The sequence below is a fragment of the Asterias amurensis genome, chromosome 7, assembly GCF_032118995.1.
Source record: "Asterias amurensis chromosome 7, ASM3211899v1".
Taxonomy (NCBI): Eukaryota; Metazoa; Echinodermata; class Asteroidea; order Forcipulatida; family Asteriidae; genus Asterias; species Asterias amurensis.
The window spans coordinates 20,118,115-20,134,085 of record NC_092654.1 but is presented as its reverse complement, the minus strand read 5'-3'; the positions used below and the strand labels follow the sequence as shown (position 1 = coordinate 20,134,085).

Sequence of the window (15,971 nt, the reverse complement as noted above, 5' to 3'; positions counted from 1 at the left end):
TGTAATGCTGTGTTTTAGACAGTAAGGAAATAATTTAATTAATGAATTAATTAATCATTTTATGGAAGTATTTTTGGCAGGGCTTAACTGATGTGTATTTATTCAAGTTTCTTGATTTTGTTCCATGTCTAGGTGGTAAATGTAGAATGCTGAGTGGAGATGACCTATTGACCTCTCTCATCTTATTCCTCCTCCATGGTGATATTGATGAGGTTGCCAGCGGTTACCACCAGCTGATGATGCTTCAAGACTACCTTCCAGATTTCTTAGACAAGGGACATTTTGGTTTTACAGTGCTGCAGTTCCTTTTGGCTTATAGTTACATACTGAGACATGCTGAAAGAGAAAAAGGTATTGATCTGTAACAAAGACATCCTGGATACAGAGTTGTGTTTCTATTAATCAGGAACAAGTACGATTAGCTTCCCTGGGTCGACCCCGATCTGCCCCCCGTTACGTTCGAATGGCTTTGATGTAATTCCAGGGGCTCACCTGGGTCAGCCCCAAGTGCCCTGCTTGTGGAATGGATCACTTGGGGCTGGCCCGAGGTGCATGACGTCACCATGAGAGGTCGAGTGATCGTTCAATTAGCTCTTGTCGGGGGCTCACCCGAGTGAGCACCGCGAGGTCAACCCAGGGAAGCTAATCGGACACACACTTTATTGCACATACGGGATCAGATACTTTCTAATTTGGATTTGAAACTTTGCATGGTGGAAATATGATATAGTAAGGTTAGCAGAATGCTGCATTCTGATCGAACTTTGAGTTGGAAGCTATGGTTGTTTTCAGAACCACCCCAACTCATTTTGAGATTATTATTACATGGAGTTCCCGCAAACCTTCCATTACTTTCTAATGTTGGGGTTTAATCTAATAGGGTTTGTGTTAACACAACTATTCGTACAAACACTGTTTAAAGGCACTGCACCTTGGGTAATTATCAAAGACCAGTCTTCTCACTTGGTGTATCTCAACATATGCATAAATGAACAAACCTGTGAGAGTTTGGTCTCAACTGGTCATTGAAACTACAAGAGAATAATAAAAGAGAAAAACACCATTGTTGCACAATGGTGTGCATTCAGACGCCTAAAAAGGCTTGATGTGTTTATATCAGATTCAAATGTTTTAGTGAGAATCTACGTCTTTTTCAAAAACTATGTTACTTCAGAGGGAGCTGTTTCTCACAATGTTTTATACTATCAACAGCTCTCCATTGCTCATTACCAAGTAGGTTTTTTATGCAAATATTTATTTTGAGTAACTACCATTAGTGTCCAGTGCCTTTAAGTTTAAAGTACATTACTAGTAATGCTGGCCATACTGTTGCTTTTGATAAAAATACCCCTCTTTGGGGTAGAACCCAAATAAAAAAAATTATATTCCGCTATTTTTTTTCCCAGATAATTTTACATCTATTTTTGTATTTTGGCTGCAAATTTACAAATACTGAAAAGGCTTTACATGGATAAATCTTTCTTTTTAATCCAGAACATTGCAGATACGATCAGTATCAGACTATTTTGCAGAAGTCTCTTTTTATAGTCACATTTTTATACTATATATTTTTGACACATCATTAGCTTCCTAAGAGCTATGCAGTTTACATTTAAATTTGGGTTTCCTTAAAGGAACAGAATACCGAAAGAACAAGATGTGCCTTAAGTCATGGGCCATCTTGGAGAGAATTATAACTTAAAAGAAAAATATGATGAAGAAGGAAAATAAAAGCAGAATTAAAGTTGAAATTACTTTTATTTTATTTGTATAATTTTAAGAATAGAAAAATGCTGAAAAATGAAAAAATGTGTTTCTTTCTTTCTATTTCAATGCTTTTTTAATTTTAAATATTTTAAATGTTTGAAATTAAGTAGATGTATATTTTGAAGAAAATTAAGTTATATTTTTGACGGTCACAGAATGTGTATATATAACTTGCATATAGGTTTCCATGCGTTACCTAGGAATGGATTGGCAACTGATTATTTATATTTAAGTATTTTTTGCCAATGGGTGTTTTGCGCTCAACTTTGCAGCTTAGAATTTGTAAAGGTATTTCGTCGTAATTTTTATAAAGACATTTGACACTTTTGGTAATTGTCAAAGACTAGTCTTCACATTTGGTGTATCTCAACATATGCCTAAAATAACAAACCTGTGAAAATTTGAGCTCAATTGGTCGTCGAAGTTGCGAGATATGAATGAAAGAAAAAAAACACCCTTGTCACACGAAGTTGTGTGCTTTCAGATGCTTGATTTCGAGACCTCAAATTCTAAACTTGAGGTCTCGAAATCAAATTCGTGAAAAATTACTTCTTTCTCGATTACTGATCGTTACCAAGAAAGGTTTTATGCTAATAATTGTTTTGAGTAATTACCAATAGTGTCCACTGCCTTTAAGCAAAGAATTGGTTGCTTTTTAAATTATTCCTATCAGAAACCATTGAAGTGAGAGAAAAAAAAATACATTTCAAAGTATGGTGTTTTAACAAGATGAGATCAGATGGTAATCTTAATCCAGATTCACATTCCAGCAAAACAACTTGTCTAAAGGCACTGGACATCTTTTGTAACTGTCAAAGACCAGTATTCTCATTTGGTGTATCCCAACATATGCATAAAAATAAACTCTGAAAATGTTGACTCAATTGGACAACGAAGTTGCAAGAGAATAATGAAAATAAAAACACCAATGTTCCACAAACGTGTTTATTAATCTGCCCAATAAAAGGCTTCAGCTGGAGTATTTTATTATTTGAGTGAGAGACCTCTTTCTCAAAAACTATATTACTTCAGAGGGAGCCGTTTCTGGTAATGTTTTATACCATCAACAGCTCCCCATTGCTCGTTATCAAGTAAGCTTCTATGCTAATAATTAGTAGCTATCAATAGTGTCCAGTGGCTTTAAAGATACTTATTGTCGCTTACCCGGTCAGTTTCTTTAGCTGAATTCCCTTATGGTTTATTGTTTAGTACATGCTTAGTTAACTAATCAAATTTCAAATTTGACATCAAATTTCTCACACAGTATTTATTATGCACATCTGAAATGACAATTGAACAACTCCTCTACTGTTAGTAAGTGATTTTATTACTTAATTGGCTATCGCCAAAGTGCTTGTTTCATTTTTTTCTTTAAACCTAATCTGCTACTAGTAATTTGTTGCACCTCTTGTAATTTGAAATTGGGTTGGAAATCTAGCAATTTTTCTAACTGTTAGGCCAGATTTAAGCCAATCTGACCACAAATGACCAGAACCACTTTAAGTTATGATGTACGTATCCATTTATTTACAATCTGAATAATTAAATCTTAAAGTTTGATTTGGTTTTTTTCAGCCCAAAATAATTCAAACTTGTGTTTTCAGTGAGAGTGTTTATATGGTTGTGGTATGGTATTATCAGTTAAGTGACTTCAATTTAACGCTTTTTATATACTTTGAAAGCCAATGATGCTCTAATATGAATGATCGGCCATTGAATAGTCTAGGGTCTAGGCCCTGTAGTCTTCTTTAAAGTAACACGCGTTTCAGACAGGCGCTCCAGAATCCCACCGAATTGCAACAGTCAATCTTTTTTCGAGTCACTTTTAACTGTTTCAGATGTCAAACTTTTCATGATGTTATTTTTTCATTCTTAGTTCCAGTGCGACCATGGAGCGCCTCTGGATCAGGTCTAAGTTGAGCCAGAAGCTCAGGTGTTAAAAACTCATCAATAGAGGTCTTAATAATTTCTTTAAGATAAGATAAGATAAGATAAGATAAGAACTTTGTTATCCCACACTGGGGAAATTAAAACTGACCATATTCAAACAGTACAGACAAAAACGCTTACAATTATTTACCAACAAACAGATAGATTATAAGAGTAAAATTGTGCTAAATTTTTGTCCCCCCCCCCCCAGACTACCGATTAAATTCAGTGATCAACAGTTGGCCAAAAGAACTATTGCGTTCTCTTTTGTTTCTCATTAAGTTATTGTATTTATTGGCTGCAAATGGCACACTGTTAATGCACTAGTAATTGTGAATGGATGTCTGCTGGTATGTCGAGAGTCTGCCCCCACCTGCATAAAGCATGATGAACAAATATAACTCTGCTTTGGCTGTTCTTGGTTCTTCGGGTGAAAAGCTCCAAACAATTAGACTCTACCTCTGAATCCATAAAGACGCCTAATCCACACACTTTTTAGTTCTCCTGACGATTATTAGATACGTTGGCAAAAACAAAAGACCCAGAACTCAGTGTAACGGGACATTACTCTAACTCTAAGAATTCATTGCTAGACCTTTTTATGTATTTTTTATTGTTTGTTCTAAAATCATGTTTTTAATTAAATGTATAAAAGTTTTATTTGTCCACCACTCAAAATGCGGGGCTATAGTCTTTATGCAAATGAGGCAGTTGCCAAATAGTTGAGGATCAAGTTCGTGTTCCTAGAATTTGTGTCATGATTTTCAAAAGTGGTAAAATTGGAGCAAATCTGCTGACTAGCTGTTGAATTGTACGTTTTTAACCATTTTGCCCTGCTCACATTGCGTCTGCTTCGTAACCCTGCGGCTACGCCGTCGGCAGGAGGGTTACGTTATATCGCAACTACCGTAGTTGCCACACTGCTTCTGCCACACTGCGAACCGACCGTGTCACGCACTTGTTGTTGCTCGCCGCTAGTATAGTAGGATGGGGGCGCTCTACGATTTGGCCGGTGTGTGGATCGTCCGCGGGAAGATAGGAAGGCCACCGCGGGAAGCCCTCACGTCACGATCATGACGCTCGTATCGACGATAATCGCGACGTACACACTACACACGTGAACCATGCACAAACAGTACACGGGGACGGATGGACACGGACGTCGATAGCGGTCAAGTCAAGCACACAATACTCGGTCGGTTTTCTACTCATTATTGAGTCTTAACCAGCGTGACAATAACTGCTTTATTTTTTAGAATTGTTTATTTATAATTTGAAAGGTAAAGTCAATGTCATGTGGTAAAGTAGAAAGTGCCCAGTCAGTATGAACATATGAAGTCCAGTATGACCATGAATAGGATGAAGAAAGGAGTGTCTTGTGCAGTTGGCGGGTGTTCAAAAAATGTCGCAAAAAACCCCGAGGTACATTTTCTGAAGTTTCCTGAGGACCCTGCCACGCGTCGAGGATGGGTAAGCTTTGTGAACGAGACAAGAAAAGACTTTAAATTGATACTGGCGTCGAGGATATGCAGTGCACATTTTGAGGCCAACTGCGAAGTAGAATCTGTGAGACTCAAACGTCAATTTGGCTTGACAACACAGTTTCGTCTGAAGCCTGGTTCAGTACCAACATTAAAGGAACCGTCCTCGAGCTCTGCGAGGCCAGCAACGGCCACCGACACTGTCCCTGGCGGCAGTGCAACTAGCTACCGTCATGACCGTAGCTACTGGGAACCTCCGGCCGGCGGCAGAAGCAATAAGAGCAACGAAGACCCGAACTTGCCATTCAAGCGTCGGCGATCAGGGGGAGCGTTTCAGAAAAGAGAACATGCCAGGGTTAGTGAATTTATTTTATGGACTTCAACAATTTGTCCGATTTGTTTTGCATTGAACCAATTTCGTGATAAAAAAAAAACAAGGTTGTAATTTTGGTTCGCATTCCTTACATTGCACAATTTTCGTGATAAAAAAAAACATGGCAAAACAGAGTTAATCTGCCAAATTGTTATTGTTTAAATTACAATTACATTGCTTCGGGGATAAGAAAATTGTTTACCACAATTGAAACTAAATTGCATTGACTTAATTTTGCACCATTTCTATGAGTATCGTATGATGATAGAAAAGAGCAAACTTTTGTCTGTACTATTTTATAAATGTAGGCTATTTCCACGAAATGTCTTTACTAATAAAGAACTATGTTTGATTAAATTTACTTTGATTAAATATTAAGGTACTTCTCGAAGCTTTTCAAGCATATGATGCCAAGTATTGTGGAGGTTCGGGGTCAGGAGCAGTGTCTGTGCATGATGAACAGAAATCGACAACAGGTAAAGCTAAAGGTATGATGAATACTAATTTTATTGACATTAATGATTATAATACAAATATTACATGGTTTTAGGATGACTAGTCGATATTACCGGGTATAGCTCTCAGAGGTATTCGGAGATGACAAACTAGTTCGTCATTTTAATACCGAGGCGAGCTCATCGACTAGTCAGCCGAAATAAAACCATGTTAAATTGGTATATTATTTGTTTTACAATACTTCATACATATTCAGTTACGGTAACATGAGTTTTGAGCAAGAGAAAATGATGACTGAAACAAAATGCACGTGATAAGTTTGTGTTGGATGTCTCTTAGAGAGCACTGTTCGTGCATGTATACAAAACAGTGCCACGATCGTAGAGCACATGAGAAGTAGAAAAGCGCCCAGGATGACGTCGCACAATGGTAGTGCACATGACAACTAGAATAGCTCAAATGTGCATCTACCACTTGCGTGAATACTCACGTGCGCGCTCCGCTTGGTAATTGCTATTAGCAAAATTAACACCTGGCACCGTGCCAGGTGTTAATTTTGCTAATAGATGGCATGTGATGATGATTGGACCAATGAGAACTTGACTCTCGGTCATGAATATGTATGAGTCATAGAATAGCTCGCGGGGAGCTATTACTTGTCATGCGCATTTACCGCTTGCGTGAATACTCACATGCGCGCTTGGTTATAAGCAAAATTAACACCTGGCACGTGATGATGATTGGACCACTGAGAACTCGACTCTCGATCATGAATGTATGAGTCATAGTAATATTAAATATTGTTTAACCTTTTTACTTCCTTCATTTTTTTGTGCCTAGCAAATACCTTCCTTTTCTACAGGTCTTCTATCATTTGGTGTTTTGATAATCGTTTTTAACATAATTTGGCCTTTCCTAAGCCTAAGTATGCATTTAAAGGAACACGTTGCCTTGGATTGGAGGAGTTGGTCTATAAAAAGCGTTTGTAACCGTTTGTTATAAAATGCATATGGTTGGAAAGATGTTTTAAAAGTAGAATACAGGGATCCACACAAGTTTGCCTCGAAATTGCGTGGTTTTCCTTTTACTGTGCGAACTAACACGGTCAGCCATTTATGGGGGTCAAAAATTTGACTGCCGTAAATGGCCGGCCGTGTTTGTCGACGAGATAAAAGGAAAACCGTGCAATTTCGAGGCATGTTTGTGTGGATCATTGTATTCTACTTTTACAACATCTTTCTACCCATGCATTTTATAAAAAACGGTTACAAACGCTTTTCAAAGACCAACTCGACCGATCCAAGGCAACGTGTTCCTTTAATAGTGGCCTTGTTTGCGCCAGGATTAGCTCTCATGATTTATAGCAAGACTGGTTTTCTAGTCTAGCTTATGTCCACAATTGGGGTGTTACATGTATACCTATACAGTACGTTAAGAGTTTATTACCGGAATTCGTTTGTCACTGTGTACTGTGAGGCTATTTTTTGACTGGTACGCTTTGCTTTGCTTTTAAAGACAGTGGAGTGGACACTATTGGTAATTGTCAAAGACCAGTCTTCTTACTTGGTGTACCTCAACATATATGCATAAAATAACAAACCTGTTATACAAATGTAATTTGAGCTCGATTAGTCGTCGGAGTTGAGAGATAACTGTGAAAGCCAAAACACCCTTATCACAGGAAGTTGTGTGCTTTCAGATGCATGATTTCGAGACCACAAATTCTTAACTTGAGGTCTCGAAATCAAATCAATGGAAAAATACCTCTTTCTCGAAAACTATGTCGCTTCTCACAATGTTTTATACTACATGTAGCAACCTCTTCCCATTACTAGTTACCAAATGAGGTTTTATTGTGATAGTTATTTTGAGTAATTACCAATAGTGTCAACTGCCTTTAACCGTAAAAACACCAACCGTTAAACTCTCTTGCAATTGCATCAGCTTGTTATTCCGTCCTCTCATCAGCATTTTCTTTTAAATACAGATGGTGGCAAGGTGCGAGATGGTAAGCTACCAAACAAGATTGCAAGCTCTTCTCAAACGACTTCAGATGGTGGCAAAGTGCGAGATGATAAACTACCAACCAAGACTGCAAGCTCTTCTGAAACGACTTCAGATGGTGGCAAAGTGCGAGATGATAAACTACCAACCAAGACTGCAAGCTCTTCTCAAACGACTCCAGATGATAGCAAAGTGCGAGATGAGAATCAACAAACCAAGACTCCAGACTCTTCTGAAACGACTTCAGATGGTTGCAAGGTGCGAAATATTGACCTACCAGCTATGATTGCAGACTATGCTACTGTGATTATAATTTTTGAGGATGGCAAAGTGCGACATAGGAATGGATCAACTGAGATTGCAGTCTCTTCTGCGATGCCAAAAGATGACAGCAACATACAAGATGATAATGCACTTTCTGAGATTGCAGACACTTGTGCGATGACTACAGAGGATGGCATGGTGCGAGATGAAAATGTATCGACCAAGATTAACAACTCATCACCGCTGACTACAGAGGATTGCATTGAAGTGCAGGAGCAGATCAATAACGGAGTTGAAGATGGTGTACATCTATATGAAGGGCTACAGAGTTTCATTCCAAATGAGTTTAGCAGATGGGAGAATCTTCGAGATCAAATGCTCCCTCATTCCGATCTTCTTAAATACACTAGGAGGGTCGTTGAGGATGAGTTTACTTCATGGAGTGACGATGAGGCATTTACCAGTTATCTATTGGACTGGTAAGAAAGAGGTTATTTGCATTATTATTAGTTGTCTCAAAGTCAAGTTGTCTGAACCGTTGAGTTGTTTGAACGGTCGAGCTGTCTCAACTGTCAAGTTGTCCGAATAGTCAAGTTGTTTGACAGACGAGTTGTCTGACATCTCTTTTATCGCAAAGAGAAGGAGTTCAACTTGGTGTTGTTGGTTTGATTGGCTGCGTATTTGCACCACAGCACGTTGTAAACAATAACATGGTGCTATGCAGAAGAGTACTGAATGTTTAAGCGCCTTGAGCGTCACTGAGTGAGGACACTTTATGAGAAGCCATTATTATTATTATTATTATTATTATTAGTAATAAAACTAATTTTTTTTCATCAGTTTAGAGTTGGATCTGGCCCACGGAAGCGTGATAAACCAAGAAGGAGATGAAAACGAAGACATACATACAGAGCTTCATAGGATATTCCCTCATGAAGCCGGACGATGGGAGACGCTAAGAGACAGAATGAAGAACCTCCCTTACTTTGATCGATATGTCCATAATCCAGACAGGCCTAAATGGAGAACAGACGAACTGTTCACCTCTTGTTTACTGGATCGGTAAGGACCTTCAATAATCTTGAGATACAGTGAGTCCTAAGAAAAGAAAAATATCAGATTCCCCCCCCCCCCCGAAACTTAAATCGTGAACGCTTGGAATTTATGATGCATAGTTTGTTGCTACAAAGTGTGCTACAAAATGAAAGGTGTCTACTGTCTGCCAATTGAATAAATCACTCGAGGCTTTCACTCATAGATATCAGCGTGCATTTTATGTGCTGAACACATTACCCAATACAGATACTCTATTCAAAGTTGTTTCTCCATTCACAATCTTTGGTGCTTAATTTTTCTGAATGGCTGTGTTTGCAGTTCAGCCAAGTTTCTGATGTGAGTTATTTGTTGCGAACTTGTGACGGCAAAATTTGTATTGCATTCGCAGGAAGTATGAACCTGGCTTTAGTCGACTTACTGTCACACTTTATGTAAAAGGACTCCAAAAAGGGTTTTGATTTAAACTTGTGGTTGATAAAACAACCATTCATAAATACCTCAGACAGTTTCGCTATTCCCATTGGTGGAGAGCGCGTCACGTGGGTGTGTAAAAACCTTTGTTTATGACCGGTAAAAAGTGTTAATACATGGGCATGACACGAGACCTTGCACCTGTTCTTCTTATAAGACAGTTTCTTCATTCCTATTGGTCGAGAGCAACGGCTGAAACAGTTGTGCTATCATGCGATATGCGCGACGCGCACAGCATTCCCTTATAAGGAGTTGTTTACCCGAGGGCGGCGGAGGGCTTTACCATTTCATAGCTGGAGGGGTGTTGTGTTGAAAGAAATCATTGAACAACTGTAATTGTTGCCTTTATTTTACTTTTTGACCAAAAAGTGATGATGTTTTTGACCGAAAAGGTATTTATGAATGGGACTCAAAGTGTGTTGAATCGGTTTTCAACTAGTGGTTTGAACCCACCGAGGCCTGGTGCTTTATAGTTTACCTCGACTTCGCCTCGGTAAAATTATCAAGAACCAGGCCTCGTTGGTATTAAACCACTAGTTGACAACCTTTTTACCACACATTGATTCCCTTAATTTATGATAAGAGAGGAGATGCACCGTGAGTAGAGCTGCTACAAAGATTGTGGTTTTACCTGTTATGCTAAGAATTTAATATCCCAACTTATCTGTTATTTAACAGTAATTGGTATTAACTTTAAAGAGAAGGTACACCTTTGGTAATTACTCAAAACAAATATTAACTTAAAAACCGTCTTGGTAATGAGCATTGGAGAGCTGTTGATAGTATAAAACATTGTGGGAAACGACTCTCTCTGAAGTAACATAGTTTTTGAGAAAGAGGTAATTTCTCACTAAAATAATAAAAGACCTCTAGCTAGAAGTCTTTTATTATTATCTGAAAGCACACAAATTCATCCAACAAGGGTGTTTTTTCTTTCATAATTTTCTCGCAACTTTGATGACAGATTGAGCCCAAATTTTCACAGGCTTGTTATTTTATGGTTATAATGGGATAAACCAAGTGAGAAGACTGGTCTTTGACAATTACCAACATAACAAACCTGTGAAAATTTGAGCTCAATTGGTGGTCGAAGTTGCGAGATATGAATGAAATAAAAAACACGCTTGTCACACGAAGTTGTGTGCTTTCAGATGCTTGATTTCGAGACCTCAAATTCTAAACTTGAGGTCTCAAAATCAAATTTGTGGAAAATTACTTCTTTCTCCAAAACTACGTCACTTCAGAGGGAGCTGTTTCTCACAATATTTTATACTATCAACCTCTCCCCATTACTCGTAACCAAGTGAGGTTTTATGATGATAATTATTATGAGTAATTACCAAGTGTCCACTGCCTTTAATTGGTAATTACGATTTCTTTCATTATTTTCAGCTTAGAGGAGCAACTGGAAAACCTACAGCAAGCTAAGAAGAGGTAAATAATCATCGTTGTTATGTAGTTTCCATCAAAAACTTCCATTCCCTGGAATTTGGGGCCTTTTTTTACTCATTTCTCAAAAGCTACAGAACCCCAGTAAGTAGTATTTGAAGGGAAGCTTTCTACTTCCATTATCTTCAAACCCTGTAAGTTTAATGTAAATCTGTGGACATTTTGAAAAAGTACCAGAAACCTTTAAGGAGGTCATAAAAAAAGCTTCATCCTTGACTGTGATGGTAATTCAGACAGTGAAACTCACGGGAGTAAACATTTTTTAGCTGTGCATCCAGTGAGCTGTAAGATTGAAAGTAAATCAAGCTTCTTCCCCCAGTGTTAACAAACCCTGTACTGTGGTCATTGACAGGGAGGAGTGGTCCGAACAATATCACCAAGAAGAAGAAGAAGAAGATGTTATAGTAATAGAAGATGAAGAAGAAGAAGAAGATGATGTAATAATACTAGAAGAAGAAGAAGAAGAGGAAGAAGAAGAGGAGGAGGAGGAGGATGAAGAACCCTACGATGATCCCAACGATTCAGATTATGTGCCAGAGTATATTGAGCGACGCCCTCGCAGAAGACGTGGACTAACTGTGAGTAGAATCTTCCACGTTTTACCCTCTGATGTGACTGTGCCAATCACGGTTTGAAACCTAAAGTAATGTTTCTGGTTTATTTGCAATTATGGCAGTACACCCATCCCAAAATGTGGTGTCGTGGCCAAGTGAATAACAGCTCCGATCTCAAGCTTTGGTGTTTCTGTTCAGCAGAGTGTGGGTTCAAGTCCCAGTCGTGACACTTGTGTCCCTGAGCAAGGCACTAGAAAAGCAGTTATAGTTAAAATTTTACTTCTCTCCATCTAGGGATAAATGGGCACTCGTACAAGACAGGGTTACTAATATGTTATTTTTATTAATTAATGCAGCTTCTCCCCAAAGAACCAAATGAATCATCTTCAGACAGCTGGGACAGTGATGAGATGGAAGAAGACACTGACAAGATGTGAGTATCTTGAGAGTTGTTTTGGGCATAGATCTATAGATTAAAGGCACCGAACACATTCAGTAATTTTCAAAGACCAGCATTCTCCTGAAGATGAGCAGAGTATACTGTTTGAAACATTGAGACAATACCGACTCTATTCAGACCCATCAATTCCTTATTAGAGTATTAATACGTATAGCTGTACTCATAGGTTGACTATTGTTTATAGTTTATTCTTACCAGTCTTTTCACTTGGTGTATCCCAACATAAGCATAAAATAACAAATCTGTGAAATCTTTTACTCACTTGGTCATCAAAGTTTAAAGAGAAAATTGAAGACTTCAGGGCAAAAGTCTTTTATTATTTGAGTGACAATTTAATTACAGGGTATCTCTTTCTCAAAAACTATGATAGAGGTTCTCAAATGTTTTATACCATGAATAACTCTCCATTGCTCATTACCATAAGTTTTTATGCTAACGATAATTTTGAGTAATTACTAAAGTGTTCAGTGCCTTCAAACTGTTTTTATGACCATGTTAATAAGATGCCTCATTTTGTTGGCAATATATGGTGAAAAATTGACAAGTTTTCAAAGACAAACTATTTTACTTAGAAATTAAACATGAAAGCTGCACATAACCAGTTCCTGAGTTAGTCAGGCTATGACTTGTTATGGCATGGCATACGAGTGGACTTTATTCCCATACTGCAAAAATACACAAATTGCACAGTTTCTTTGAGTTAATCAAACATTCATAAATACATCAGACAGTTTTGCTATTCGTATTGGTGGAGAGTGCGTCACGTTGGGGTGTTTAAACGGTTGATAATGACCAGCTGGAGCTGTTTATAACCTGTTGTTTTTCGGATATGTTTGAGCAGGTAAGCCCACAACCTCGTTCCTAGGGGTGACCAATCTCGCCATACAAGGATGCATGCTACTATGTGCACAAATGCATATCCAAAACATTTTATCAGTTATAAAAATGCAACTCGCATACAGAGCTAAAGGATGTCGGAAAATGGAAGTTTGACAGAGTTTCTTACTCTATTATGCCTTTTAACCGAAATATATGTATGGGAATGTTCTGCCGTTCAAGTTTATATTTGAATGCAAACTTTTTCGTCACTAAGATTGTTGATAATGATGTTTGTGTGCGTGCGCAAATCTTGGTGTTATAAGTTAACTTTCAAAAGCCACTTTCATTTAAAACAAACATTTTGTCTTCTACCACCAGGCCAAAGCAAAAAATGCATCAGTGTAACATTTGCAAGGAGCATTTGCCAACAAAGGTCCAAGTTATTCATCATTATTCGACGCAACATGAAGAGGTGTACAACAACAAAGCCCCATCTAAGAAGAAGACCACGTCACTACCGCCTACAATGAAAGCGGAAGATTTCTCAACGGTACTGTGGTATTGTAAACAATGTGAAAGTTACGTGGCAGATTTGAAGCAGCATAGACGAGAGAACCATCAAGTCTGTAAAGTTTGTGGATTTGTCAGTGCCTCGCATACAATTCTACTGCAACATATGGAGCAACACACCAAAACTGAGGAGGAACGCAGAAACCTACTGTGTGATTATTGTGGAAAGCGCTACATAACTCGGACTGTGTTCATAATGCACCTCAAGGTGCATCGCGGAGAGAAACTAAGGAAACATAAATGCGACATTTGCAACAAAGTGTTTATCATGAGAACGGCTCTACAGCGGCACAAGCTGATTCACAGTAATGAACAAAATTTTGAGTGCAATGTTTGTGGTCGTCGGTTCACCCAGAAGTACAACATGTTTAAGCACACCCGTATCCATACTGGGATTAAACCCTACTCCTGCGACTTGTGTGACGAGTCCTTCAACCATAACATTAGTCTCAAGAATCATAAGAAGAAAAAACATGGCATCGATTGGTGGAATAAAAACAGTTTAGCAGTGACAACTCTACCAAAGTCTCCTCGTCGAAAGTCTGCAAAAAAAGAATCTCTACCAAAGTTGTCTCAACAAAAGTCTGCCAAAAAGAACCCTCTACCAAAGTCACCTCGCCGAAAGTCTGCCAAAAAAGACCATCTACCGAAGTCACCTCATCGAAAGTCTGCAAAAAAAGAACCTCTTCCAAAGTCACCCCTGCGAAAGTCTGCAAGAAAAAGAAAACAACTTAAAGGAATTGATTCCTAAATGCTTCCTAAATGCTTAAAGGAACTTAAAGGAACTTAAAGGAACTTAAAAGAACTTACTTTGGAACTTAAAGGAACTTAAAGGAACTTAAAGTCAAAGAAGAAGCCATTTGAAGAATAATTAAAAACTCTATCCCTACGAGACCAGTATCCCACACACTTTTTAGTATTATGACACACCTCTTGCTTGTTCTGTATTCTGGTTGGCTGAAATAAGGTCACGTGGGATGAACTAATGTAGTCTAGTCATCGTGTATGCCTTTTTTTGTGGGAACTATTGCCCGAGCAGGCACTAGTCTTTGAAAATAGTGCCTGGTTACAGCGCCCTCTCTTGACTTGAACCGTGAACAGCAACTACAAAACTTCCCTTTCTTTTCCAGAACTCTGTTCTTATAGTTCACATAAAACACTATTGACTGCCACAATTTGGTAACTAGTGTACGTCTATTCCCCCTCGGGCCTGTGAGTGACCAGAAGAGGGGTCTATTTCTTCTGGTCACTCAAAGTCCCTCGGGTGAATTAGTGAATAGACATACACTAGTTACCAAATTATGCCAGTCAACATGTGTATACTGGTGATGACTAAAGCATGTTGAAACGTTGCTATAACTAACTCTGCGGCATTGATGTGTACCATCACAAAATACTTAAAGAGCGGACTCAAAGAATTTGTAAGAATTAGACCTTTACTTTTTTTTGCTCATTATAAGTCATTTATTAAAAAAAATTGTTTAAATGATGCAAGTTTGATTTGTCCAAGAATATGCAACTCAAATAAATTTGGGGCTTTGGTTTGTGGGTGTTATTCAAGGCAGTTTACCCCCTGAGTACATGTTTACGTCAATAGTAGAAAACTGCTTACAACGTCACAGCACATACAACACTCGGTCGGTTTCCTGCTCATCGAGTCTCAAGACTATTAACACTGCTTTATTTTTAGAATTTGTTATAATTTGAAAGTAAAAAAAATGTAATGTGTGGTGACACACCTGAAGTATAAAGTGTCAGTTTTTTTATATATATATATATGTATATATATTTTTATGCATGTTGCCAGACACACAAGGCCTGAAGGCCACTTCAAGGTGTGGGCTACAATTTTCTTTTTTTCCAGAGGCCGTTGCGACCTACTCCTAGGGTGAAACAGGGTTGCCCCTTTTACAGTCCTTACGGATGTAGGCTTGGGTATCATCAGTCCGAAGCCTGGCCGGTAGAGCAGATTAAAGCAGGACCTTCCACATTTTTACGTAGCAAATGTCATGGCCGGGATTGGAACCCACACTCTGCTGGTCAAACACCAGAGCTTGAACCCAGTGCTCTTGACCGCTCGCCCAGAACAGGATTGTTTTTTGTGCAGTTGGCGGCCGGGTGTTCAAGAAATGCCGCGGAGGGGCAATGTTATGTGAACAACAAGAACAAACTGTAAAGAGGGTTTCTAAGAATTTGTTGTAAGACCTTGTAAGGACTTTATATCTCTTGTGACTTTATATTACTTTTATGAATAAATTAAACAAACAGTTTTTATTATATTTATATAAACTTCATTTGTCCAAGAAAGTGCAACTCAA

General features: G+C 38.3%; 2 protein-coding genes across 4 annotated transcripts in view; both read left to right on the top strand.

The window, feature by feature from the left end:
* LOC139939903 (uncharacterized) overlaps window positions 1–3,875 on the top strand; it is a 32,044-nt gene extending 28,169 nt beyond the window's left edge. For both annotated transcript variants that reach the window (XM_071936065.1, XM_071936066.1), the window contains exon 15: window positions 133–3,875. In XM_071936065.1, the coding sequence (XP_071792166.1) occupies window positions 133–365 (233 nt within the window). In that variant the 3' untranslated portion in view covers window positions 366–3,875. The remainder of the gene's footprint in view (window positions 1–132) is intronic.
* Window positions 3,876–4,753: 878 nt separating this feature from the next.
* LOC139939496 (uncharacterized) lies at window positions 4,754–15,903 on the top strand. Of its 2 annotated transcripts, none has more exons than XM_071935460.1 (8): window positions 4,754–5,532; window positions 5,930–6,026; window positions 7,994–8,753; window positions 9,115–9,336; window positions 11,194–11,235; window positions 11,603–11,828; window positions 12,161–12,237; window positions 13,462–15,903. In XM_071935460.1, the coding sequence occupies exons 1-8, from the start codon at window positions 5,029–5,031 to the stop codon at window positions 14,402–14,404; spliced, it is 2,871 nt and encodes a 956-aa protein (XP_071791561.1). In that variant the 5' UTR covers window positions 4,754–5,028; the 3' UTR covers window positions 14,405–15,903. The 2 variants fall into 2 exon arrangements, with proteins under 2 accessions (XP_071791561.1, XP_071791560.1); XM_071935459.1 differs by having other exon boundaries at window positions 4,756–5,532; window positions 5,930–6,038.
* Window positions 15,904–15,971: the final 68 nt, after the last annotated feature.